The sequence below is a fragment of the Lodderomyces beijingensis genome, assembly GCF_963989305.1.
Source record: "Lodderomyces beijingensis strain CBS 14171 genome assembly, chromosome: 3".
NCBI lineage: Eukaryota > Fungi > Ascomycota > Pichiomycetes > Serinales > Debaryomycetaceae > Lodderomyces > Lodderomyces beijingensis.
Genome location: NC_089972.1, coordinates 2,040,463 through 2,066,453, shown reverse-complemented (window position 1 = coordinate 2,066,453; position 25,991 = coordinate 2,040,463). Strand labels below are relative to the sequence as shown.

At 43.6% G+C, this 25,991-nt stretch overlaps 10 protein-coding genes across 10 annotated transcripts; 6 read left to right on the top strand and 4 right to left on the bottom strand. All coding sequences in view use genetic code 12, as the record gives it.

Annotated features, from left to right (window-relative positions):
* Positions 1-488: 488 nt before the first annotated feature.
* LODBEIA_P29770 (uncharacterized protein) lies at positions 489-1,487 on the bottom strand (the record flags this gene model as incomplete). Its single annotated transcript, XM_066973035.1, has 1 exon — positions 489-1,487. The coding sequence occupies one exon, from the start codon at positions 1,485-1,487 to the stop codon at positions 489-491; it is 999 nt and encodes a 332-aa protein (XP_066829915.1).
* Positions 1,488-6,197: 4,710 nt separating this feature from the next.
* On the top strand, positions 6,198-6,866 carry LODBEIA_P29760 (uncharacterized protein; the record flags this gene model as incomplete). The annotated part of the gene is made up of 1 exon (XM_066973034.1): positions 6,198-6,866. The coding sequence occupies one exon, from the start codon at positions 6,198-6,200 to the stop codon at positions 6,864-6,866; it is 669 nt and encodes a 222-aa protein (XP_066829914.1).
* Positions 6,867-7,281: 415 nt separating this feature from the next.
* Positions 7,282-8,686, top strand: LODBEIA_P29750 (40S ribosomal protein eS4; the record flags this gene model as incomplete). Its single annotated transcript, XM_066973033.1, has 2 exons — positions 7,282-7,295; positions 7,912-8,686. The coding sequence occupies 2 exons, from the start codon at positions 7,282-7,284 to the stop codon at positions 8,684-8,686; spliced, it is 789 nt and encodes a 262-aa protein (XP_066829913.1).
* A 532-nt stretch (positions 8,687-9,218) lies between these two features.
* Positions 9,219-10,667, top strand: LODBEIA_P29740 (uncharacterized protein; the record flags this gene model as incomplete). The annotated part of the gene is made up of 1 exon (XM_066973032.1): positions 9,219-10,667. The coding sequence occupies one exon, from the start codon at positions 9,219-9,221 to the stop codon at positions 10,665-10,667; it is 1,449 nt and encodes a 482-aa protein (XP_066829912.1).
* Positions 10,668-10,961: 294 nt separating this feature from the next.
* Positions 10,962-12,044, bottom strand: LODBEIA_P29730 (uncharacterized protein; the record flags this gene model as incomplete). Its single annotated transcript, XM_066973031.1, has 1 exon — positions 10,962-12,044. The coding sequence occupies one exon, from the start codon at positions 12,042-12,044 to the stop codon at positions 10,962-10,964; it is 1,083 nt and encodes a 360-aa protein (XP_066829911.1).
* Positions 12,045-12,636: 592 nt separating this feature from the next.
* Positions 12,637-13,843, bottom strand: LODBEIA_P29720 (uncharacterized protein; the record flags this gene model as incomplete). Its single annotated transcript, XM_066973030.1, has 2 exons — positions 12,637-13,581; positions 13,718-13,843. The coding sequence occupies 2 exons, from the start codon at positions 13,841-13,843 to the stop codon at positions 12,637-12,639; spliced, it is 1,071 nt and encodes a 356-aa protein (XP_066829910.1).
* A 1,020-nt stretch (positions 13,844-14,863) lies between these two features.
* Positions 14,864-17,317, bottom strand: LODBEIA_P29710 (uncharacterized protein; the record flags this gene model as incomplete). The annotated part of the gene is made up of 1 exon (XM_066973029.1): positions 14,864-17,317. One exon carries the CDS (start codon positions 17,315-17,317, stop codon positions 14,864-14,866), a length of 2,454 nt encoding a protein of 817 aa, XP_066829909.1.
* Positions 17,318-18,678: 1,361 nt separating this feature from the next.
* Positions 18,679-19,650, top strand: LODBEIA_P29700 (uncharacterized protein; the record flags this gene model as incomplete). Its single annotated transcript, XM_066973028.1, has 1 exon — positions 18,679-19,650. One exon carries the CDS (start codon positions 18,679-18,681, stop codon positions 19,648-19,650), a length of 972 nt encoding a protein of 323 aa, XP_066829908.1.
* Positions 19,651-19,954: 304 nt separating this feature from the next.
* LODBEIA_P29690 (mitochondrial 37S ribosomal protein mS41) lies at positions 19,955-20,443 on the top strand (the record flags this gene model as incomplete). The annotated part of the gene is made up of 1 exon (XM_066973026.1): positions 19,955-20,443. The coding sequence occupies one exon, from the start codon at positions 19,955-19,957 to the stop codon at positions 20,441-20,443; it is 489 nt and encodes a 162-aa protein (XP_066829907.1).
* A 333-nt stretch (positions 20,444-20,776) lies between these two features.
* Positions 20,777-25,441, top strand: LODBEIA_P29680 (uncharacterized protein; the record flags this gene model as incomplete). The annotated part of the gene is made up of 1 exon (XM_066973025.1): positions 20,777-25,441. One exon carries the CDS (start codon positions 20,777-20,779, stop codon positions 25,439-25,441), a length of 4,665 nt encoding a protein of 1,554 aa, XP_066829906.1.
* Positions 25,442-25,991: the final 550 nt, after the last annotated feature.

The window sequence follows — 25,991 nt, the reverse complement described above, 5'->3', positions numbered from 1 at the left end:
GGAGATTAGAACAACACCACTGCTAAAACAGCGAGCGATAGAGGGAGAGAGATTAGATAAGAGGTATCGGCTGCTTCAACCACCTGAATGGTCCTACAATCCATCCATCTATCCGTCTATCTATCGTACGTAGAGTCTTGTTCAGGGTCCCCCCCCCCCCCATAAGAACAAGAGTGTACTTTTTCTTTTTTTTTTTTTTGCGTTTTAATCTCTTGGAAAAATATCAAGAAATCAAGAGATTCACGACTTGGCTTTCAACCAAGATACATACCCAGTTCATACGAAAAAAAAAAAATATGTGTATAGTTAAGATTAATAATCCAAAAATTAAAAGTTTTATAAATATCTAAGTGTCCGCACGCCCTCGTGGTTATTACCCAAAACTTCAAAGGATGGGAACGAGAAAAGTGGAACGGGTGGTTGTCATACCTTGAACTGAATTGGCTTGTATGTGGGTGTCAGTGTATGTATGTGTAGTATCTGTCAGGTCACACTTCAAAGCCTCTTTTCTTCAACTCTTCAATGTTCCAATTCCAAGTCTCTTCAGCGTATTTGCGATTTGCAGCAACTTTGCTTGGTTTGTCAACAACACCACCAGTGGCAATGTACTCGCCATTATCCTTTTCTGGAGTCAAACTGGGATCCATGGCCGCTCTCAAAGAGGCCAATGATCCTTCTTCGTTGGAGACGCCGATGCACTTGTCACTTAAGCTGAAAAAGGCATTGGCCGGGTACTTGATCACGGGTATTTGTCTCCAGTGGTTGTACAACTCGGTGCCCAAGATGATACCTGGGTGGACGGCGATGGATAATATCTGCGGATACTTGATACTGAGTTCCTTAACGAATTGGATCTCGGCAGTCTTGGCAATACCATAGCGCACCCAAGTGAAAACTGCATTGGGGAAGGTGTTTAGTTTATGTTGCTCGGGCTTGAAATGTTTATAACTGAAATTGTGTCCGATTGACGATAATACAACGATTCTAGGTGGCTCTTTGCTGGTTTCGGCATCCTTGAGCAAAGTTGGAATCAATTGTAAAGTGAGTAAGAAATGGGCAACAAAATTCACTTGGTATTGCAATTCGTACCCGTCCTTGGTGATCTCGTGGGGCACACCCATGATGCCCGCGTTGTTGATCAAGACGTCCAATTTCTTTTCCTGGCTCAAGAATTGCTCCACGGCCTTGGGGACAGTCGACAAGTCTAACAAATCAATGCGGATATAATGCAACTGACCAAGAGGGTGTTTCTCGCCCGTCTTGTTGATTCTTGTTTCGGCTTCCTTTTTGATATCTTCAAATGCTTGCAAAACTTTCAGTTCGGTTCTACCAGCCAAGTACACGATATATCCATGCAAATATAAATGCAAAACAGTATACCATCCAATCCCAGTGTTTCCACCAGTGATCAAGGCGACTTTCCTATCGACCACTGGGTCGTAGTATGGCGCTGAGGCTGGGTCGAAAAACTTGGATTTATCGGGCATTTTTTTTCTCAGGTAGTGATGGTGTTGATAAACGTCGATGGCCACAACCAACAAAGGTGGTTGAGATACTTCCAAAGCTGTTTATATATACATTTCTAAATCCAGCTCGTCATTAGCAAAGATAAAAAAAAACAAAAAAAAAAGTCGACAAACCTGAACAAGCATCCACTGCTTTGTTTAGATTTTTTGGGGGGTGGAATCAACTGCCATGTGAAAACAAACTTGCTGCGAAATTCAAATTTGGTAATATAAAAAAAAAAAAAAAATTAATTAATTAACAAAAAAAAAAAAAAAAGACAAAGATAATTCGATGAGCTTGCAAATTCCACAACCCTTGTCCATGTCCAAGACTTGAAAATTAATCCGTCTTAGTAATGTGGCGGATTTAACGTACGGTCAAACATTGAAACAATCGTACATCTTTTTCAAAAGGCCTGCTTGCATGAATTCGTGTGGCTGAGGAATTTTGGGGTGGTGGAAAAAGAAAACAAAACCTCGGAACGCATGTCAACAACTGCCACGATTGTGTTTTTTTTTCTTTTCGAGAGCTCTACCCGATTGCCGAAACTGTTGTGGTTTGCAGCAACGGATAAAAATCACAACTTTTCCGTCTGCCACTGCCACCATCAACATAACAACCTTGCTTAAAACTAGAGAGCAGTGGCAACAAAGAGAATGAGAGAAAGAGAGAAAAGGAGAAGGAGGAGGGGGGTTTCCACGTAAAACCAAAAAGTTTAAACCAACGTGGTTCTTACTCAATCAGGACAAACGTCAACTGTTCAATTTTTTCTTTTTTCCATAATATTTTGCAAGATTATTTTCTAAAAAGATTGCAAAACTCAACATCACCAATCGTTTTACCATGATTCCAATAAGTCAAGAACCCTACCCACGCCAAAGAAACTTTTCATGTGTATCGCGTGTGTCTTATCTTTTCTTTTCAAAAATTAAACTTTAAGGGATCCGCCCAACAAGTTGATCGTTTGGGTACAACCGTGGTCTGTTCTCATGTAGTACCCCTTTTTTCTCCTGAAGCCCAGATCCAAAGCTCAACTGGCTAGAATCAATACTATGATCAATGAAGAAAAAAAGGAAGAAACTGTGAGGGAATTAGATTTGGCACAAGGTGGTGTACTATTTTGGAATCCTCGTTCCAACAACTGGTTTCAAAAAGACACACTTGCTGCTACTAAGACGAGACCCTAATCTCTCTCTCAAATAATTTCTGGCATCAGCCGTGCTTGACCAATGTGTGAAGATTTACGAGTTTGAACTAGACGAGTCGTATATAGGTTCCTCGTTCCTCCCATTTCTTGGGTCTTTGTCACCAGCACAAACCGCGTCTTAGCCGTTGTTTAACAATTCAACTGGTCCGCGCTCTCGTGTAATCATCTTCAACATTATACAGAGCAAGCTGTTCAAAGAGATGTCAACTATTTCCATCCCAACTTTTTGTGTTTTTTTTTGTTCGTTTTTTTTTTTTTGACATCGCAACAGCACGTTGGTGATTGTACCTGAGTCTTGGATGTGTTCCAGACCAACGCCATGGAACAGCCTGTGAGTTGTTCAAAAGTCAATTTCCACAACCAACGACAAAGCCAACAAGTCGTCACTTGACGACTTCGTGCTTTGCAACAACAAAAAAAAAAACAAAAGAAGAAGCTTTTGATGAAAGAAGCGTCTCCTTTCCGTGCACCGAACAACCACGATTCTTCGTCAAGGTTTCAACCTGTGGCCCTTATATTGGCAGGGCCATGGTCAATTCAGTTGTGCGGTAAACTCTAACTCAAACGTTGTCCCGGTTCCTCCGAGGATTACTGTCCAAGCATATACATTTATCTACAACAGTATACGAGTGGCTCTCGTGAAGATCGCCCCCGGGGGCAAGCGGGTTTTAAGGTTGAGCCCCAAAACAAGCTTCTTCCTTCCAAAGATTTCCCCCCAATCTTACATCTCCCCCTTTTTCTTTCCCTTCTTCATTCTCAGCCATGTTAACTCTCTCTTATCTCTAGATCTCTCACTTTCCTTCCCTCCCCCCTCTATATTTGTGAAGCCACCTTAGAATTTTAGGGGTAAAGAGCCACAGTCTATTCTCTCTCCCCCCCCCCCCTCTCAGTGCTTCAACATGCTTTTTTGTGTCGTGAAACCACCCACTTTGCAGGATGTATATGTGTCTTTTCTTTTACCCCACAAAAAATCAATCAGCGATGGACGGTAGTCGACAGCGACACTTGATACGGTACGGAAAAACAAACAAAATGGAGCATTATTCTATTCGCCGATGTAAATTACTACAAACGGAAAGATGAGACGGGGTTTTAGACGGAAATAGAGAAGAGGGGAGGATGGGCTGAAGATTGCATATTATATCAGATCTTGAAACCACGGGGTATGTATTTGTACGAACGGCTCTCTAGGTTAGCCTCTGTCACTTCTCCATCCCTTCTTATCCTAAGTTTGAAGTTTCGTGAATGAAACCAGCTGATAATTTCGATAACAGTGAGCACCTAGAGTTTAAGTAGTGGTTTCTTTTACAACTACGTCATTTTTCCAACGTCAAGTTCGCGATATAGCGGTCTATTGCAACGAGCGGGGTTTTTGTTTTTTTCTGTTTTTTTGGGAAACTGGTCATGGTGATATTTCGAGATCTGGTAGTTCAAAGTTTGATGGCTCAACAGTTGACCTGCGATAATCTCTTGACCTCTCCTCAAGCGGAAATGTTGATTTTCTCTTTTTTTTCATCTTCTTCACCTTGAGTCGTTTGACAGATAAAAAAAAAAAGTGGAGTGATTGCAAGGCTGAAAGACTGCGTGTCATTAGAGTCATGAGTCAAGAGTCAAGAGCCTTTGCTGTATCCGTCAATGGTGATGAAGAAGTAGAAGAAGGAGGGGAGGAGGAGGAGGAGGTCACGGTGGCAAGGGTAAAAGTTGATCTTCTTCTTGTTCTTCTTCTCCTTTGTAGTTGGTAGGTTATATTCCCCGCAAGCACCCACCAGCGATTTCCCCAATTCGGTGGTGTAGAAAGGTTGCTGTGGTGCAACCTGACCTCTTCACCAAAGAGAGATTGAGACTGCAAAATTTGAAAAGGAGAAGAAACTGATAGGAGGTTGTCGCAGGATAAAGTGGGGAAAGAACCGCCCCTTCTCCATAACTCTGTATCGAAAAGCGTTCGAGACTCAAATTGATTGACTTCTCAACAAACACTTCACGCTTGTCAATCCAACTACTGCTGCTGCTACATCACAGTCCTTCGTGTTCTTCTTTTCGTTCTTCTTATTCTTTCCTGCTGTCCAACGGATGAAGCTAACCAGCTGGTTCTACAACAACCTTTGAAAGGAAAAAAAAAAAAAGCGTTAGCTGTACAACTCTACTCTGGTGCAATAAAGTTGAAGACGGTTGAGAGTAGGTGGATATCCCAAAATCAGCAACGAGATCTTATCTCTGACTTTCTGGCTATCTATCTGGTTATCTGCATCCCCTTTCCTTCCCCCCCTCCCTCCCCCTTCTTTTCTCAATTGGCTACTCCCCTCTACCTCCACCTCCTCTTTCTCTGTTTCTGGCTCTGGTCTCTGGCTCTTCTTGCCTCCTTTACAATCTCCACTCCGCTCGACTCTACGCCAACCTACTCTAATCTAATCTACTCTACCTTACTTCACTGTACTTAACTTGCAGCGCGGAATTGGCGGATGTATCTTTCTTATAACCTAACCTAGCAAAGATAGACAAACTTCATCTAAATAATATATCAATTGTCAATCCTTGCCTTCCCCTTTACTTCGCCTCCCTTCCCTTCCCTCTCTCTATCTTCCTGGGGTTTTTATCGTTGATCTCCAGCTTACAGGCTATCTTTTTTTTTTTTTTGCAGTTGTTGGTTATTAGTCAGTTTTCAGATTGCTCCTGACCTCCCTAACTTCCCTCTGTCTCTCTCTCTTGACCCCCTCCTCTCTATACCCCCTCTTCCCCCCTTTTTTTCCTCTGAGACAAAAGACCAGCTGTGGATTGCGGATTCTCGCCTTATCCCCAACCACGCAACTCCATCCCCCGTCCCCCCTCCCCAAGCAGCAGATACTACCTCACTGGATCCCTCCCCTTTTCTTTTGGCCTATTCTCGCTGACTACTACTACTTCGGCGCCCCCCCCCCCCTTTATCTCCTTCGGCCTCTACAAATTTTTTTTTGGTTTTTCTCGATCTTTCCATCAGCTGTTATCTGGAAGTGGAGAGCCGGGGACAGTCCAAGAATCAAGTCCAGATTTTTAATTTTTTTTTTTTTTATTTTTTTTTTCTCTTAGAGTCTGGGATAGTGTGGCAACATAAAAAGAGAGAGATATAAGAAGACCCAATTATCCTTCGAATTATACCAAACTGGCCATATACATTTGATTCTTCTTCAACTTTATCTTCATCTTTGCCTTTCAAATCTGCATTCAGCTACTCATATTCATATACATATACATAGCCGGTCAATTGCCATTTGAAATAGCTGCTATTAATACCCAATAACTTGAAAATTACTCACTTTCAAGCAATCCCCACAGTGTGAATACCGCACTTGATCTTGATTTATTCCAACTCAATTGGGTCCCCGTGCTGAGCTAGTACCAAGGTAATCTCGACACTTGAAGCGCTCGGAACCTTCACAAACCAAACAAGCCACTTTGGAAAAAGAATAAAAAAAAAAAAAAAAAAGGAACACGAACTTTACAAGCACAGATGATGTCCATGAAAACATTAAAGCCAAATGGTATCTTAAAAGGCATCTTTGCCAAACAGGGCGAACTCTCGCAACCGAAACAGACCATCCTAAACTTCAAAACGTTGGACCCACAGCAATTGCAATCGACCATATTGAGGCGATCGGACCAAGAAATCGGCGGCTTTTCCACCGTCAATTTCGAAATTGATCCTCAGGAACGTTGCGGGCACTTTTTCGGAGAATTGTCGTTGGACTTGCCCAAGGACAACCTTACCGTGACGAGATCGGGCTACGCCATGTTTAGAACAAGAGACCAGTTGCAGAGCTGGATACTGGGGGACAAGTTTTGGGATTGGTCGCAGTACTCGGCATTGGTCTTGAGAGTCAAGGGAGACAGAAGGAAATACATGGTGAACATCCAGGCCAACACCCCTTTGGTCACCGATTTATTCCAGCACCGGTTGTTTTTGAACCATCCTGGCCAATGGGAAACGGTTGTGATCCCATTGAGCGATTTTGTTATGACGAATTGGGGCGTCATTCAAGACGGCTCCGAGATTAACAAGCTGGAAATTAAAACCATCGGAATTGGGTTATTGGATAAGCAATACGGCCCTTACTCTTTGAAGATTGACTGGATTAAAGTGATGACTGGTTCCGAAGTTGAAAAATACGTTGGTCTCTGATTTATTACATGAACTAGAAACTTTTCTTTTTTTTTTTTTCTTTTTTTTTTTTTGTTTCAACCCAGCATTCTTTTATTTGCATCGAGTTTTGAAATCTTATATATTATTTATCTGAAATACACTTGTCGTGAGTTTTACTTATTGTTTTACTGTAGAGACCGTGACGTGGGGATCTGTCTATTGAAATTGGTTCACTCCCTAAATTCACTCCTTTTGTTATCGCCGTCGGTCCCCGGGTGTAGATGGTGTGAGAAGGTCGTGCATATTGTCACCAGTTTATCGTGAATTATTTTTTCTTTGGTAGCGCTGGTTTCCACTTTTTTCAGCCTTGAAAAATTTTCACCTTTTCCAACCCATTTTCATATTCTTTTTCCTGTTTAACATCAGCAACAACAGTCAACAATAAAACTCAAAAATGGCAAGAGGCCCGTATGTTTGAATCTTCTTGGTAGTTGAAGTTCTACATAGAAGAAGAATGCAAAGAAAAGTGAAGTACCACCCAAAAAAACTAAGCGATTCCTTTTTTTTTTAACTCTTTATTGAGATTTGAAAAATTTTGGCGTCTGTTTATTTTTGGGGATGGGAAACACTGTTTGCAGTTGAAGAAATAGTAAGCCCATCATAGAGGACAGAAAGCTGCAATGCAAAGTCTTTCTGGAATCAGTGGTGGCAGCCACCAGTTGACGCCGAGTCTGTTTTTGGACTCGGGGTTGATTTAGGAATAAGGGAGCCTTGCATCATTTTTCGAAATCGTTCATCATCGTTGTCACATTCACCATCACCACACGCGCGAGTGAGCGAGCGCATGAACGCACTTGGCGCAAATTGTTCGTTGTGCTCGTGATTCTGGTCCGTCAGCTGGTCTGTTTCGGACCTTTTGGTGTTTGAGTGGTTTTGTTTGCTAATGAATCTTGATGTGCTTATATTCCAACTCTGGCCTATATTTGTATTCTTCTGCTTGCTGGTATTCTTCTATGTTCATGAACTACAGTCAATTTATTTTTGGCATGTTGTACTAACAAAAGTCCTTTTTTTATTTCAACAGAAAGAAACATTTGAAAAGATTAGCAGCACCATCCCACTGGATGTTGGACAAATTGTCCGGTGCCTATGCTCCAAGATCATCCGCTGGTCCACACAAGTTGAGAGAATCATTGCCCTTGATTGTCTTTTTAAGAAACAGATTGAAGTATGCCTTGAACGGTAGAGAGGTCAAGGCCATCATGATGCAGCAGCACGTTCAAGTTGACGGTAAAGTCAGAACCGATGCTACTTTCCCCGCTGGATTCATGGATGTCGTCTCTTTGGAAGCTACCAATGAGCAATTTAGATTGATCTACGATGTCAAAGGTAGATTCACCGTGCACAGAATCTCGGCCGAGGAAGCTGCTTACAAGTTGGGCAAAGTGAAGAAAGTCCAATTGGGCAAAAAGGGAATCCCATACATTGTCACCCACGACGGTAGGACCATCAGATACCCAGACCCATTGATCAAGGTCAACGACTCAGTCAAGATTGACTTGGCCACTGGAAAAGTCACCGACTTTCTCAAGTTTGACCACGGTAGATTGGTTATGGTTACCGGTGGTAGAAACATGGGCAGAATTGGTGTCATCACCCACAGAGAAAAGCACGAAGGTGGCTTTGATCTTGTCCACATCAAGGACGCGTTGGAAAACACTTTCGTCACTAGATTGGGTAACGTTTTTGTTATTGGTGAGGAAGCTGGTAAGCCATGGGTCTCTTTGCCAAAAGGTAAAGGTATCAAATTGTCAATTACCGAAGAAAGAGACAGAAGAAGAGCCCAACAAGGATTGTAAGAGGAGAGGATCTTTTTTGGTTTGTAAACTAGAGTAGAAATAGAAGCAAGTAATGACCACTTAATGTTTGAAGAAAAAAAAAAAGGAATTCAGTTTAAATCTCTTTAGACTGCAAATTTCGCAGTTCAATTAGCCGCCAACTACAACAAAAAATAGGGAGCCCATGACCCCAAGTCGTGGCTTTTCCACGGGGCCATCTCCGAATCTCTGATATCTGACAAAGAAAAACGAGTCGACCGGATCTCCCACGGGACAATCAACCCAAACTTATCAACGAATACCCACCCTCCTTTGCACTGCAGCAAGCAGCTCTCCTGCCCACGCGGGCTAAATTTTTGCAGCCGAAAAATTACGGTTGCGCTACCTGTTGAAGCACATCCGTAAATTTATATGCCTCTCTCTATATAAATATAGGTATCAGCACAATTGCTCATCAGCCTCGATTGAACCCATTTCCCATCACCGCAACCAAAAACAAGTGAAGCCCAAAAGCTTGACCAAGCAAAGGCTCAGAGACTCGGTTGGCCCCTCAATGACATCGAGATACAGAGTAGAATACGCGCTCAAGTCTCACCGCAGAGACGAATTCATCGAATGGATCAAGGCGTTATTAGCATGCCCGTTTGTCTTGCACGCCGACGTTGAGTCCTTCGACTCCGACTTCCCCGAGTTGTACGAGGTGCCAGAGGACTTGGACTCCTTCTTCAAGCACCACGAATTGATCACGGCTCAGGATTGCCAGCGTCGCTACTTGCAAATCTTCCAAGACGTGGAGAAGTTGATCGAACATACCATCTTAATTGACGAAATCAACGATCGTGGCTCCGGGAGGAAACAGAGCTCAAGCAGATTGCGCAATCTTGTGCCTAGCATCGGCAGGTTCTTCACTAAACTTCCCTTGGGGCAAGCGTTCTTGTTGGAGGATAAACGACGCTGCATCTCGAAGCGGAGATTAGTGAGTCCGTCTTTTAATGACGTGAGGATGATTTTGAACACGGCTCAGGTGATGGCGCTAACGGAAATCAACCGTGATCTCAACCGCACCCATTTGAAATTGATTACCTTCGATGGAGACGTGACGTTATACGAAGACGGCCAGAGCTTGACTGAAACGTGCGACGTGGTCAAACGACTTGTAAATTTATTGAGCATGAATTACTACGTGGGGGTAGTGACGGCTGCGGGTTACCCGACTCAAGCTGGTGCCGTCAAGTACTATGAGAGATTAAAGGGGTTGATTGACTATTTCCATAATGACCAATGTATTCTTACCGATGTGCAAAAGGAGAAGTTCTTGGTAATGGGAGCAGAATCCAACTACTTGTTCCGCTACAATTGTCAATTGCAAAGCTTGAAATTCATCGATTCCGATGAGTGGCACTTGCCGGAAGTGCAGAAATGGGATCACGACAAGATCAACTACATAATGGACACCATCCACCACCATTTGATCCACTTGCGTCAGAAATTTAATTTGGAAAACTGCACTAGTATAGTCAAGAAAGAGAGAAGCGTAGGCATAATCCCCAATGCCGGATACAAGATCCTCCGTGAACAATTGGAAGAAATGGTTTTATCCTGTTCGAATAAGCTTCAAATTATACTTCAAAACGCCCGCGCCAAGACAAGCACCAACTCCAAAACTACCGACGACAGCTTGACGTCGCTAGATGACATCAAAGTGTGTGCGTTCAACGGCGGAAGTGACGTTTGGGTAGATATCGGAGATAAGGCATTGGGAGTTGAGTCGCTTCAAAAATACTTGTGCCAGGACCCCACCAACGACTTGTGTCCCATCCGCAAAGCCGAGACTTTACATATAGGCGACCAGTTTGCTAGTTTGGGCGCGAACGATTTCAAAGCGAGGTTATCAGCTTGCACCGTGTGGATCGCTAACCCGCAGGAAACGGTGGCTATTTTGGATGATATTATTGCTCTTGCAAAGGATAAGAAGCTGGGACTTGCTCCCCTGAATGAATGAAATATTGGAAAAAACAGTTAACCTTAATAGATCAAGTTATAGAATTTGATGTTTTTTCGCTAAATATTCATCAATACATGCCATTATCATCATCACTAATTATTATTATTATTATTAAATTCCAAGACTAGAGGCGAGGGGGGCAGTATAAAACTATTAAAAAAAGATTGGAACAAGCACAAGATAAAACTCAAACAACATATGATCTAAAGAAACTAGTGACATACTCATCCAAAAAAAAAAAAAAAAAAAAGAAACAAAGAACGAAATAAGACTCCTTTCCCGTGTTTTTGTCTATTCGCTGATAAAAGTCACTTCACAATAACCCGGACCCTTTTCAACATTGCCTTTATATTGCAATTCAAAGTCCTCGGCATATTGATATATGTAGGGCTTAGCACCGGAGATATTCGAGACCAAGTTTTTCACAAACTGGGGGATTTCCGCCATGACGTCAACGCGTTCAACCAAGTGCTCCAATTGAGCAGTTAACGCGCCGCCGTGGGGGAATTTGAACGTGATCTTTTGAGGCACGGGCCAGATGTCATTTGTTCTGGGGTCTTCGTGGATGACTTCGTTGTCTATCGACGCTTCCACAATCTCGTCTCCTTTAACCAAGATGCCAATGTTGACTCTAGTCTTGGCGTACGATTTGGGAGTGGTGAACTCCATAACCACGGCAGAGTACTCATCGCCTTGGTAGTTCAAGAAGTTCCAAGACAGCGCAGCATGGTGAGGCTTCATCCCTTGCAACGCCATCACAACCATACCTTTGCTGCTCTGGCTCGTCAATTCAACTTTGCCCACGTCGTTGTTGATGATGGCTCCCTCCACGGTACAACGGGGCCAGAAACTATGGCGCATCTTGCCCCAGGGGTTCTCCACATCGGTTCCGTATAACGTAGTTCCGTCTTGACCGAATATAACCCCTGGTGAACCACGTTGGAAAGTCATGTCAACTATAGTGTTGCCAACGGCGCTTTTCAAGTGGTAGCTAGTTCCGTCCTCGTTCAACTTCAACGAGAAATTCTTTGCAGCAACGTCATTGCCAGTGAACTTGTAGTTTTCCAAGGGCAACGAATACCACTGCTTGCCACAACGCAAGTTGAAGTGAGCCGTATTGACAACGCCCATAATCTGCGAGTATATAATCTGGGCAAACCCCTTGTTTTTGGTCGACAAGTCGGTGAAGTACATGGTCAATGTCTCGACGTTGGTATAGGAAAGCAACTGCCATTCGAAATCCTGCTTGGTGGTGGCACGAGATACGTGGCCGGGGTCGACTCTCCTGGTGATGGGATGAATTGCCTCCGGCCCATACTCGGGCTCTGTAGTCCCGGCGACGGCTGATAAGCCTCCTTGTACCCACTTGAGCATACTGAAATCTATCTACTACTTGATGATGTGTCGATGGAGGAAATGAACACTCTTTTCGTGCTGTTCTAGTGGTTGCTGTTGTCTTGAGAAACTGCTGTGTGTATATATTTCTGGATGGCGCCTGCTGCTATAATAAGAAGGGTGAGTGTGAAGAAGATGCGAACCAACAGCAGCAATGGTAGCTGCCACGAAAGCGGTGGTGGCGGTAGATATGTGCAGTACTAGCCGACACACTAATATTTACTTACTACTATAGGCAACACATATACGCAACTCACCTCAACTCGTCACATGAGTTTACCAAACTGCAACTGCCGATACTCGCTTTCAAGAGTTTTCCATCATACGTCCCACATCTCTTTTCTGCGAATGCAGCTTTAGCATACCTGAATTGAGCTTGGACGTCAACAATTTTTTGGTTTGTTTCTACAAAATAACCTACATAGAAAAAGAGGTTAGCGAGGAAAAAAAAATTTCACGCGAGCGCGTCACGTGCAGATCACGTGCAGGTGTCGCGTTTTCGCAATGACGGATTTATTTTATTATTTTTGTCTTTTTCGTTTTCCAAGACACTCATAGAACAGTTGCAGTCTCAGTAGTGGATAACTTTCCTCCTCTTGATCTCCTTCAATTTGCGATCATAGTCCCATAATTTACCTTTCCATTCGCGTAGCAAGTTGTGTAGTTCAACCAACTTGATCAACTTGTCTTTATCCGAGTTGTGGCTTTTCAACTGCGCGTATAGTAGCGAATATTCCTGATATTTCGACTTGAACAGTAGCGCTAGCTCCTGGTAATACTTGTTGTCGTTGCCGCTTCGCGGCTTCGACTTTACCTCGTCAGCTGCTGGTGTTTGCGAGGGTTGAGGAGGTGGTGGTGCTTCCTTTTTTGGCCTTGTCGGCAGTAGAATCTTTTTGCGAACGGGATGAGTTTTGGAGTACCCGAGTCTGCTCAAGGCGCTATTGATGTTATCAACCACCAATGGTTGTTCGTTTTCCTTGTAATCCCAATCTATAGGTATAAGTTGTTTATAAGTCTTGTCTTTTAAAATGTAGAGGAAATTGCCTTCATCGCGATAAGGGAACATGTCAGGGCAGTTTTGCGCTTGATATCCCTCGGCGTGTTCTTCCAAAAGATCGCCAATCTCAGCAAAATCCATTAGCCGGCATATGGCCTGATAGGAGATAGGTCCAAGTGATAGTAGATATACAAACTTTTTCGTAACCACCTCGCGCGGGTCATTTGCGCCGATTTTGAATGGGTTATTGGAACCTTCGTAAACGGCACTGATACTCTTGAGTGGTGTTTGCACGGCTGGTGCCGGTTTAGGTGATCTTATGCTGGGAGATAACGGCGTGGGTGTTCTTGGAGTCGGTGTTAGTGGTGTAGCGGTTTTGATCTGGTTCATCCGCCTGGAATCACTGACCACAGTCAACTTTGTAGACACCCGGCCCTGATACGATGAGCCTGAGTAAATATCGACATTTGAATTCTCCGGTAGTCTCACACATGGGTACTCCTCTGCTACTTTGAGAAACTACGAGGTTCTAGTTAGTAAGGAAAAAAAAAAAAAAAAAAAGAACAAAAAAAAAGAGCTTGGACAGAACCAAATTACCTCACGAGTGGTGATCATGGTCGTGGTGCAAATAGTGAAGGCGGTAGGTCGGACATACATAATTCCCGTCCCTGACTATCAACTTAGCAGGACTAGTTTTAAGTTTCTGGATGATATCATTATTAAGTTTGATCTGGATAGCAATTGACTTTGAAGAAGGAGGCTCGAGTGTAGTTATAGACATATATGTTATAGCCCTTCCAAAATGACAAAGAATCTGAAGAATTGAGGAGTTGGCAAAGGGAGGTTTGCAAATGTGAAAATTCTGGTGTAGTAAAGGGACATTATATATATGTTATAATCAAATAAAAAAAGAAAAAAAGTCACTGTGTGTGTGAGGGTGTGTGTTCTGCATATAAACGGGAGAAACAAAGGAAGATCACGTGCGGCCAGTACTGAACTGGCTCCCGTTTTGTATGGGTGGATCTCTTCAATTCGAATTTACGAACAACAACAACAACAACAACAACAACAGCAAATCTACCCAGTTGTTACTATGCGTAGAAATGATATGAAAGGGAGAAAAGGGGGGGAAGGCGATCGGGCAATTTTATGGCGGAGGTGTATCTTAAGTCGCCTTATACTTGTTCAAAGCCCGTATAAAGAGTAAAAGTTTTCTCCTTCTTTTTTTTTTACATCTTTTGGTTACAAGAAATATCCGCTACTGTTGAGTTAATATTGAGGTTTGTAAGTGGGCATAAATAGATACAAAAGACAGGAGGACGAATAAGAGAACAGCAGCAAGATGATCTTCAAGTTTAAGTAAAGCCGAAAAAGGAAAGGTCACGACGTTAGTTGGATTGGCTCCCTCTTTCCTCATCTTCTTTCTCAAACACGTGAACTGAAACCCTGCCATATCTCTTTTCCCCCCTGTATCAGTTTCTTCTCTCTGGCGGGTGCTTTCTGCTTCTTCTGGTGTTGGAGAAAGTTGTGGAGGCAGAAATTGGATGTGACACAAAAAGCGACTAATTTGCCAGTTAGCAGTAAATTTATTTCGGGTGACACAAAAGTGACAAATTTTTTTTCCCGCCGAAATTCTCGCTTTGCTGTAATTGGTAGCGCGTTCCACGGCTAACCACCAGAGACTCCCCTCTACTTACAGTCCAACTCCACCACCACAGATATCTTCAGCTAAGGATGGATGAAATACGCTAAACTTCCAAAGCCCATAGAATTGATAAACTTTTTTTTTTTTTATTTAAGCTTAATAGTTACAGATACTCTTGTAGTACAAACTTCTACTTCCCAATAAATCCCAATCTTTTTGGTTGATCCACATTTCGTTGACAACTTTTAGTCGACTGTAAACACTACCGCCTTTCCAAGTCAACATCGCCGGATCAAACTCCCTTGGCGTGGGCAAGATGTTCACCGGAATATGTGTCCCGTCTTCGGCTAATTGGTCTATTTTGTCGAGATCCAATTGCAACTCGCATTCGGCGTCAATCTTATCGAGCACATCGCTGGCCACGGTATCATCCTCGCCCTTGGCCTCGTCAATCAACTTTTGCCTCTGTAGCGAGCTTTTCTTGACTTCGGTGTTGAGATAAGATATAATCGAACCAAACGACGTAGTTCCAAGATACCTTGGTCGCCAAATATTGATCCTATCGGCAAGGATCAAGTCGTATCCATCGGTCTTGGCAAGACCGCCTCCAACAACCAATATATTATCGTAATACTTTTTCATCTTGCCCGGATCAGTTAAACTTGCATTGGTGATGGACTCGATTATGGCTTTCTCCAATGGCATTTGCAAAGGCGACTCGTTTGCTTCGCTTTCTTGCGAATCGTCAACAAGCCTCATGAATAATCCTGTTTCGTCAACATCGCAGTAATTCAAATTGTTCTTCAATTTATCCTGCGCTCTACTTCTCGGGTTATCGGGTTGGCCGTTATATTGGTCGACGGATTTGGGAAATAACCGTTCCAAGGTTATTCTATTGGGCTTGGTCAGACTCATGAGCGCGGGGCTCAGCTGCTTTGACAAAAATTTGGGGAAAAATAACCCCATGGGCGCCAACATGACTTCATCAAAGACTTTAAATTCGTATTTTTCCGTTTGGTGAAAGGGGCTTCTTCTGAAGAAATGATACAATTGAATCGCGATATCGGCATCTTGGAAAGTTGTAAATTTCTCCTTGAGTGACTTGGCAAGTTCCCAATCATACGAGTTGGCCAAGTTGATCTCCCTATAAGGGAACCAATTGCCTAGGGCTAGCTTGACAAAGGCCTCGGTGATATTATCGCCCCCGTAGTTTAAAACCAACCTTGAGTCTGCAACAACCAACCCTTCATCAACACAGCTGACTTTTGTAGTGTAGGCGCCCACGTCAACTATACAAGTTGTAGATGCCCCGGCGCCAAAAGTCGCCGCCACTGCTTCTTGGATCACGCCCATCTTGCCGAATCCGACAAACCTCAACAATAGCTCACACCAAGATTCCACATAGGTCTTATCGTACAAATCGGGTATTATTAGCATTGCCTTCATGTTTTTCACGTCGACACCAGTCAAGGCGTCGTTGAGAATGTTCAACAAGTCGCCAAGAATCTCGTGTCTCGTGTTGTAATCTTTCGAGTACTCGTTAAAGTTGCCATTCAACATTGGATACCGCAAAGTCCATTCGTCATTCAACACAAGCCTCAATGCATCTTCACCGGTATAGTATGCTCTAGAGTCGGGCCTGATCCATTCCTTCTTGTCTGGGTCGTTATATTCCTCGATCGCCTCGGGTTCTTGCTTTCGATTGTAGTTGGCCACCGTTTCTCGCGAGTTGGGCAAGATTCTACGCTTGTAATATCTCATTCTTTGACGGAAATCTTTCGAAACAATGATTTTTTGCTCTTCGAAATTGTCATCGAGAATGACTTTATCCTCGGTGAATTCTCGTGTCGGTAGAACTAGATTCTTGTCACAATTGGTTTTCTTTCTCACGGCAATGACATTCGGTATTACTTGGGCCACGGCATCGGTGGCCCGTCCAATGCGGATATACGTCAGCCCCGGTTGTATGACAATCACGTCTTCTCCAATCTTGGCCTTTTCCTGTCGTGCTTCTTCAGTGTCCTCTTCTTCGTCGTCGTCTTCGTCATCGTCGACAACTTCGGGTTTTTTCTTCAACTCGGTCTCGATGTTGTTCAAATCAAAGTCATCAAAGTTTTTAGCTTCCTCGAGTTTGTCAATAGATTGTCCGCTCTGCTTCAACGTCTTTAATTTGTTTTCCAAATCGCGTTCAAGTCTTCGATCTCGAATAAAGGCAACTTGTTCGTCCCGCTTCAAGTATTCTGTGTAGTAGTTCTTTTGGTTGATCAAGGGCACGGGCCTGACACTAGTCAACCGAAACCCGTTCTCATGCTCAAACCGCCCCACTCCCGAGTTTTTCAAGTTCTGGGCTAGCACGGCAGCGGCTCTCTGTCGATTCTCGCGCCTTCGCTTCAAGGCCTCGGCACTCAGCTTCTTGGGAGGACCCGCTGCCGCTGCCGAGTTTGAATTTGAATTTGACGTGGATCTAGATCTAGATGTCTTTTGTTTTTTGGATCCTGGTTCTTCCAGATGCTCCGTGTTTGCATGGTCGGCCAACTCTAGTCTATCATCATGTAGATCGGGTAGATCTGCTTGTGACGACGGTAACGGTGTTGACGGTCCTGAATCCATATAAGGAGAAGTTGGGGGGTGCACTGGATCCAGCATTCTTACCGGGGGGGATTTGCCTAAAACTTTTTGGCTTGACTCTTTCAATATCTCCAGTTTGGTTCTTGGTTGTTGAATTTTATTTGATGTTTTTATGGTTCTTTTTTTTTTTTTTTGTTGGTTGCAAGATCGCTTCACCAAGGCTGGATGGATAATTTACAGCGTAGAGAAACAAAAAACAAAGAACCAAAAAACCAAAAAAAAGAGCGTCACCAGAGTTGCAACAAATATAGCTCTCATTCATTTCTGCTACGCGGAACACCCAGTTTGTCAACAGGATCTGAAGCAGAAAGGTTAATAAAAAAAAAAAAAGTAAGGCCCACCAAAGAAGATTTTGAACGAAAGCTCGATAGTTGGCTTGTCACTTGAAGTCCAGGTTGTTGTTGTTGTACCAGACGTGTTTTTGGTAGAAAAAACAAAAAGAAGAACCAAAAACAAAAGAAAACTGCGTTGAGATGAATCGCTCTCATGACAAGTTTCTGGCCCCCCCCAGCTTACTCTAGAGTTAGAGATAACAAGACTGCTACAGCCTTTCAGACCCACCTCCGGAGAATGACTTTGCTTATTTTTGTAGAGTCCAAACCACCCTTCTCGCACACGTAGCTGTAGTAAGAGTAGCAGCTTTAGCAGCAGTAGTAGTAGTCTATGCTCCTACCACTAGATGCTACATAATGCGTGCTCCGAACGTGTCTGCCTCCCACGAGTAGCCCTCAATCTCTCAGTCACGTGCACGCCCGGAGCTAAATTTTTTTTTTTTTTTATTTGCTTTCCAGAGAAGCTCCGATGTGTGCAGCTGTGAGTGTGAGTGGCCGTTTGCCAAGGGTGCGGTCCCGATGGACGAAATGTGCCTTTAAACACTCTGAAGAAACCCCGAGATGAGATCTTAGGGTGGGGGTACTGCTTGAGTTACCAAGAGCTCTAACGATTGGCTTTCCAGGCGTGCTCGTAAATATGGGTTTTCCAAACTCCAACGGAACATATCGGCGTTATAGAACTTGAGCCGGCCTTTCCTCTCCCATACACCCAGCGAGAGATAGAGAGAGAGAGAAAGAAAGAGCGCTGTCGGTGTTTGCCAGTGTTAGTGCCAGTGTTTGTATGTGCCCGTGTGTCTCTGTAGGGTTGTAGCTCTCTGGGTGAAGTTTTTTTAATTTTTCCGTCAACGACGAAATCTCAGAGGTTGGCTTCTCTCCGGAGGTCTCTTCACTGTTCAAATTTATTTACTTTGGTTTCCAAATTACAACCTCAACAACTTTTCGTGTCTACGCTTTCTTCAGGTCATTGACACCTTAGATTTATTCGTATATACATATATATAGATATACACGATGTTGAGACAATTTGCACGTGGATTTGCCACTTCCAAGCCGGCCAAGAACTATGCTTCTACTATCCCCAATTTGAAGATCAACAAGGACACCAAGGTCATTTACCAAGGATTCACCGGAAGACAAGCTACTTTCCACGCTGAGCAAGCAATTGCCTACGGAACCGACGTTGTTGGTGGTATCAACCCAAAGAAGGCCGGCTCTACCCATTTGGACAGACCGGTGTTTGCTACCGTTGCTGAAGCCATGAAGGAGGCCGGGGCCACCGCAAGCGGCATCTTTGTCCCTCCTCCTCTTGCAGCTGCTGCTATCGAAGAGGCCATTGCCGCCGAGATCCCCTTGGCCGTGGCTATCACCGAAGGTATTCCTCAAAAGGACATGGTTAGAATCGCCCAGATATTGAAGTCGCAAGACAAGACGAGATTGGTGGGTCCCAATTGTCCCGGTATCATTGCTCCAGAGCAGTGTAAAATCGGTATCATGCCATCGAGCATCCACAAGAGAGGCAGAGTCGGTGTCATTTCCAAGTCCGGTACTTTGACCTACGAAGCCGTGGCTCAAACTACCCAGGTTGGCTTGGGCCAATCCTTGGTCATTGGTATGGGTGGTGACCCTTTCCCGGGTACCAACTTTATCGACGCCTTGACCTTGTTCTTGAACGACCCGGAAACCGAAGGTATCATCATGATTGGTGAAATCGGTGGTAGCGCCGAAGAAGAGGCCGCCGAGTTCTTGAAGCAACACAACTTGACCAGACCAGAAGGTGCCAAACCAGTCGTTGGTTTCATTGCCGGTGTCTCTGCCCCACCAGGTAGAAGAATGGGTCACGCCGGTGCCATTGTCGCTGGAGGTAAAGGTGACGCCAAGTCCAAGATTGCCGCTTTGGAATCCGCTGGTGTTGTTGTTGAAAAATCTCCAGCTAGATTGGGTAACTCCTTGTTGGCCGAGTTCAAGAACAAGGGCTTATTGTAGACGTGTGTGTGCGTGTGTCTTTTTCTTTTATGGATATGAATATTATAGAGTAGGATATATATATAAACATATATATATATAGAATAGCAAATGCCATAAGCTTCATATATATATGTGTATCGGGGGGGACCTCTTTGGTTGTCCTCAACAGCCCTTGCGATATCGACAAACAACTACAAGACAAGACATTAAAAAAAAAAAGAGAATTTTTTTTTCGATTTTTTTTTTTTCAAGAACCAAGTGTGTGTGAACAAAGATTAGCTTTAACCAACCCAGCCCAAACGCAATCCAAACAACCGTCATCATGTTCAGGAGTCTAATACGAACCCCCGTGCTTTCCCAAGCACTTATTGTGCCCGCGCGCAGCTGTACTTTAAGTGGAGCCAGGTGTTTTTCCCAGTCATTCACAAACCACAGGACAAACACATCGACACGAACCAAGGAGAATGTCCACGACTTGAAGACGTTTCTAGAATTGATTGGGCGCAACTGCGTGGAGCACCTCGATGTGTTTGAAGGCGACTTGAACAAGTTTATCGAGACGCCAAGTTCAAAGATGAAAGAGGCTGGGATAGACACAAGAACGAGAAGGTACTTGTTGAGGTGGAAACACAAGTTTGTCAACGATTTGGAGCCCTTGAGGGAGCACAAACGAGGCAAGAAGAAGAACGGAGGCGAGAGAAAGGCAAAGACTGTTATTGCAAAGAGGAAGGCTTTGCAGAGGGCCGAGGAAAGAGAACAGCTTGCGCAGGAGGAGTTGATTGCCGAGGATAGAGGAGAACGTTTGTTCTAGGGAAAGAAAAGTGAGGTTTTCTTTTTTTTTTATAATTCAATCCTACTGTACATAGAAGAAGAATGCATTGAGGCAAGGTTCATGACATCGCCTCTAGTGACTATTCTCAAAGTTGGACCGTGGTGTCTTCTCTGATTTTCATGGTACTGGTGGTGGCATATCAGCAACGCCGTTTGGTAGCGTCGACCCGAGCTTCTTGTTTGTTGTTTACATGCTTGGAATTTGCATCAATGGTGTGCAACAACAACTGCCAAAACCAGAACAGGCCCTTCACCACGAACTAGTTTAGCGACTTTACAACACATTCAACTAGTCTTTTTCTTGCTCCTTTTCATGGACCAGTTGGATCGGACGCTAAAGTGCTACCTACGAGCGCATCTGGCGACTCCACTATCTCCAAAAAAGGACTCAAACTTGCCTGCATTAGACGTGAAATCCCTCGAAGCTGCAACCATTTACTCACTTCAAGAACAACTTGCCCTAGTGAATGCTGGAAATGGTGAAAGTTCCCAAAGCGTGCAAAAATACGCCTCATCCATCCAGTCGAAGCTCGAGTTTCTATACATGATCTACTCCAAGAATCAAGTCAACTGGCTCAACACGCTCAAAAAGCACCAGGTATTCATAGTGCGTTTATTTGAAGGCAGGCACCACGACGCGATCCAGACCCAGCTAGAGTATACTTTTGCTCACATATTGAAGCATCTTGGCTTGCCAGTGGATAAATGTGACGCCATTAGCCTCTTGCGGGGTGTGCCATATGTTCAATGTGATGCGGAAGTGTGCCAGACGATACTGGCCTTCCATTTCTTTATCTTACAGTGGCTTGTGCATAGCATATCAAAGAAAGGAGTCCCAAAAGACAGTGGTGATGATGATGGTGAAGGTGATGATGAAAAAAAGATAAGCTTGCTCAAGCACGTACCCTCTGCTTTCCTTACAAAGAGCAATATGCGTCAGTGGATGGCTGCTCTGGGTGGTGGTAAAGATGACAAGTACACAAAGAATTGCATCAAGCTAATAAAAGCATTTGTCAAGATTTGCAACAGCCTTGACAATGATGACTTGCAACTGACCATATTGTGCTTAAAGACTCGGCTTCTTGAGTTTACTAGTGTTCAGGAGGACTTGAGTAACCTTAAAGTGTTGCCCGGAATCACCACTAAAGACAATTCAGACATCTCGAATCCTGCCAGAGACGAGGCAGTCACTTCATCAAGTACAGATCTAGTTGCAGGTGGAGCGGACATCTTTAGCAAATTAGATGTCAATATCGTACTCATAAACGATGACACTTTTATCGCCCAGTTTACAGACATCGCATGGAATTTTAAAACAGTTGGACAATTCATTCAAACATTCAGGAAATCAATAGACTCAATCTCGCTCACCAAGTTGCACTTGACTATACTCGACCACATCACAATATATGCGAATGACAACCTCAGTCCTAGTCTAGTCCCGAGTCTAAAACAGCTATTCACCATCTTTGAATCATTCAACCAAAGAAAACGAATGCGCAACGTTTCCAACTTGCTATTCAGTCTCGGGAAAAAGACACAGGATATCGATTTGATGGAACTGGCAATAGAATACGAGTTTGCTATCATCAAAAAAGACCCCACGAGTACAAACTTTGAGTATTTCCTCAACAAGATCAAAATGGTCAAACACGTCAACAAGGCGATATTCACGTCACTATTAAAAGCTTGCCAAGTACACCCGGGTTACCAATTGCACATCCAGCAAATCTGTCTACTAATAATGACCAACCTTCACGTTTTAGCATTTATCAATGACATTGAGCAAGGTTTCAAAAAAAAGTTTGTGTATGGAATATTTCGGCATACGAAGCTGCAGAAAGGCAGAGACTATTTGTCGCTCTGTAATTTGATGTCGAAGACGTTTGATTTTGTTAATGCGGAACTGAATGTGGATCCGGACATGGACATGGACACGGGCCTGGATCTAAACATGAACCATTCTATACGTTTGTCACTCGTCGATGACAAAATGTATTCATCACTGCCACGCAGTGCATTTGTCGAAATCTGTCATGAACTAACGCATGGTCCAACGTGGGAGCAAACTTTGCTCGTGAAATGTTTTCCAACTTTACAAGCATGGAATCCCTCTAATGCGTCACAAATAGAACATGACCATGCATTAAAGACTCTTACAAGACTCCGTCATCACGGTTTATCAGACTATACGTTTAAACTCGTTCAATCTTGGTTAGCTAAAAATGTCAAGGGGCAATTCAAATTACAGTTGTGCTTTGAAATGTGTCATGCTTGTGAAAGGCTAAATTTGCAAACTCAATGGAGCGAAGCAATTACAACTATCCAGCAGGAAATTCGGTCGACTAAAAACATCATCAACCTCAATGAGATTGCTGCTTACAAAATTCAACAAATTACCCTCCTTATAGCGGGAAACTCTTTTGGGTTAGCTCGAGAGAAATTCGCAGTGTTGCTCAAGACAATCAAACTGCGACCAGAGTATGATATACATTCCCACTCTCGCAACTTGCCCATTGTGGAAAAGCTTCAGAATTTCTTGGCATTGAGTCGTTTGCAACTTGTTGCAGCGAAACTTTCACAGCTGCCGGTTGATGCATACACCAGCCTCAAAACCAGCTTGCAGTTGGTCAGCTCGATTACCAAAAGATGCGCTGATTACCCAACCAAAGGCACTGTTGAAGATTTGCAACTCGATTGTGCTCATTTGAGCTTTGAAATTTACAATGCAGCCATTGAGAACCTCATTGATTTGGGATTATCCCAAAACATTGTCATCTACTTGAACGAGTGGAGCAAATCCAACGACGAGGTGGATCTACCTATTGTTAATCAAGTCAACAGGCTAAAGATTGGGATATATGCCCATTTATCTGGGTCTGCGCAATTCCAACTGCATCTTGATATGGTAAACGAACAGGTACGGAACAACAAAACCGTGCAAGACTATCTCGCAGTTGCCAATCTTGTTACCGTCGCCACCCATGACGTTGCAGGGCTTGAGAAAAAGAATCAGCAGCAGCAGCAGCAGCGTTTTCACGATAACGATGGTCAAGTCTTTGACGACAGAAAGTTTCGCTATCTTGACATTGCATCAACAGCAGCAGCAAAAACTTGCAAAAATGACTTGCTGCAATTCAAAACCATGCCAGATATTGATAGTTGTATCGAAAAGTTGAAAGATCACAAGAACAATGCAAAAGAACCAAGATACGTGCTGATTTTTCCAGCAATCTCAGAAGTCACTGAGGTCAGCACGAGCCCCGTTCCGCAAGACGTATTCGATCTGTTAGTGCGCCACAAGGATCATCTTTTAAAAACACTAGCAAACAGATGCCTCTCGGTACCGGAAAGGAGAAAAGGCACCTGTTGTCTTTCGAGCGGCGTTCATTTGATGTCGTTGGTGGGGGCATATAGGGGGAAAGAGCTACTTCAAAAAGTTTACTTTCTCGAGGACGAGTTGCGGACTTTGCCTTTTAGAAACCAAAAGGAGATCTACTGTGCTGAAGAAAAGGGATTCATTCCCAAATTACCAACGCAGCAAAAGCAAACTAATGACGAGTTTGATCTAGGATACGAGGAGTTTAAACAAGATCTCAAGACAAATATCCCTCCTCGTTGGAAGATAGTAACCTTGGACGTTTGCGATCACACGGGTGATCTCTTACTATCAAGCTACACAAGGGACAAGAAACCTACTTACGTGAGACTTTCATTGACTCGATTCAAGGAAAGAGAAGGGGTCAGTGTATTTGACTTTAATTCCATGAAACTGGAATTCAATGCAATTCTTTGTGACAATCGCAAATCCACAAAGTCATCCACGACATCACAAGTGAAAACCATTGGCGATCGGAAAAAATGGTGGAAAATGCGATTTATTTTGGATAACAATCTCCGAGAACTATGCCAACATGTGGAAAAATACTGGTTTGGTGGGTTCAAAGGTATATTTTGCGAGCGGGATGGCATGCTTTTCACCAAGTTTAAAGAGGAACTCGTCAAGATATTGGAGACGCTGATTTCCAAAACCATAAATCGAGGCATCGTGCTCACTGATTTCATCTACGAACGGTTTTATTCACTCGTGGAGTACGACCGCGCGTGTGTTGATGATTTGTTATCATACATCATTCTGATAATCTCGTTCCATGTCGAAATTTCCCTTGAAACCATTCGATTTGAGAAATTGCATGCTTCAATCAAGCAGTTGATTGAGAAATATGCGTCTTTCCAAAGTGCAGATACAAGCCACGTTGTTCTTGTGCCGAGTTCTCGCTGTGCTTTCTTTCCCTGGGAGTCAATGGACATTTTGCGAAACAAATCAGTGACGCGGATGCCATCCGTGGCGCACCTCCTCCAGGCGCTCAAGTGCAATGCTGCAATCACGGCCAACGACGCTTATTATCTTATAAACCCCGGCGGCGATTTGCACAACAGCGAGAATCGATTCAAGCCCATGGTGCAGAAGATGCCAACTTGGCGTGGCTTGGTTGGAACTAAACCGGATCCCTCGAGAATAATCCAGGATATTCTCGATGCTAGGTTGTATTTGTACATTGGACACGGGGGAAGTGATCAGTACTTTAAGATGTCAGCATTGATGAAGCAAACACGTGGCAGCCAAAAACAACATCAGAGTTTACCGCCATCTTTCCTCATTGGTTGTTCATCCGGTGCAATCCAAGACCAAGGCAAATTAGAGCCCTGGGGAAGCATATTCAGCTGGCTAAACTGCGGATCACCGTTGATTTTCGCTAATCTATGGGACGTGACAGATAAAGACATCGATGCATTAACAATCACCATGATGGACCAGTGGGGTCTATTTTCAATTGGGCAACGTGAACCCGCGCATCAACGTGAAAATATCGCTGATGCTGTTGCTCGCGCGAGAAGCGTTTGCAATTTAAAGTATTTGAATGGTGCTGCTCCTGTGCTTTACGGGTTGCCCTTACCTTTATCTGAACTGAGTTAGAGTAGCTAGTCAATACATAACTATCCATTTCTGAACATGTTTTTTTTATTTTGCATCGGAGTTGGTTATAGCAGCTGTAGTTCCCTCGTGTATCAATTATCTTCGCAACGATTTCGAACCAAAATTCAACAAAGTTCCGAGTAGAAAAAAAAAACATCAAAGTAAACATCACCAGAATAAACCAAGTGCAAATTTACAAACATTGCAATTTCATCAACGTTGCAAAATGATGCAAATAAATGGTCACCATGTTGAAGCTTGCAAGAGACAAAGTCCGAGGCAGTAGAAAAGGTGATTCGTTAAACTAAAGCTTTAGCTAACGTATAGGCAACTTGTCCGAGTGGTTAAGGAGAAAGACTTGAATTACATAGACAGTTCAAGGCCATCTTTTGGGCTCTGCCCGCGTAGGTTCGAGTCCTGCAGTTGTCGAGATGATTTTTTTTTGCAACTTTTTCTGTTGATTTTTTTTTTCTTTCGCTCCGGACTGACTAAGATCAACCTAGATAAACTACCTCCCGAGATACAATTTCTTATTCCCTATTTTCCTAGC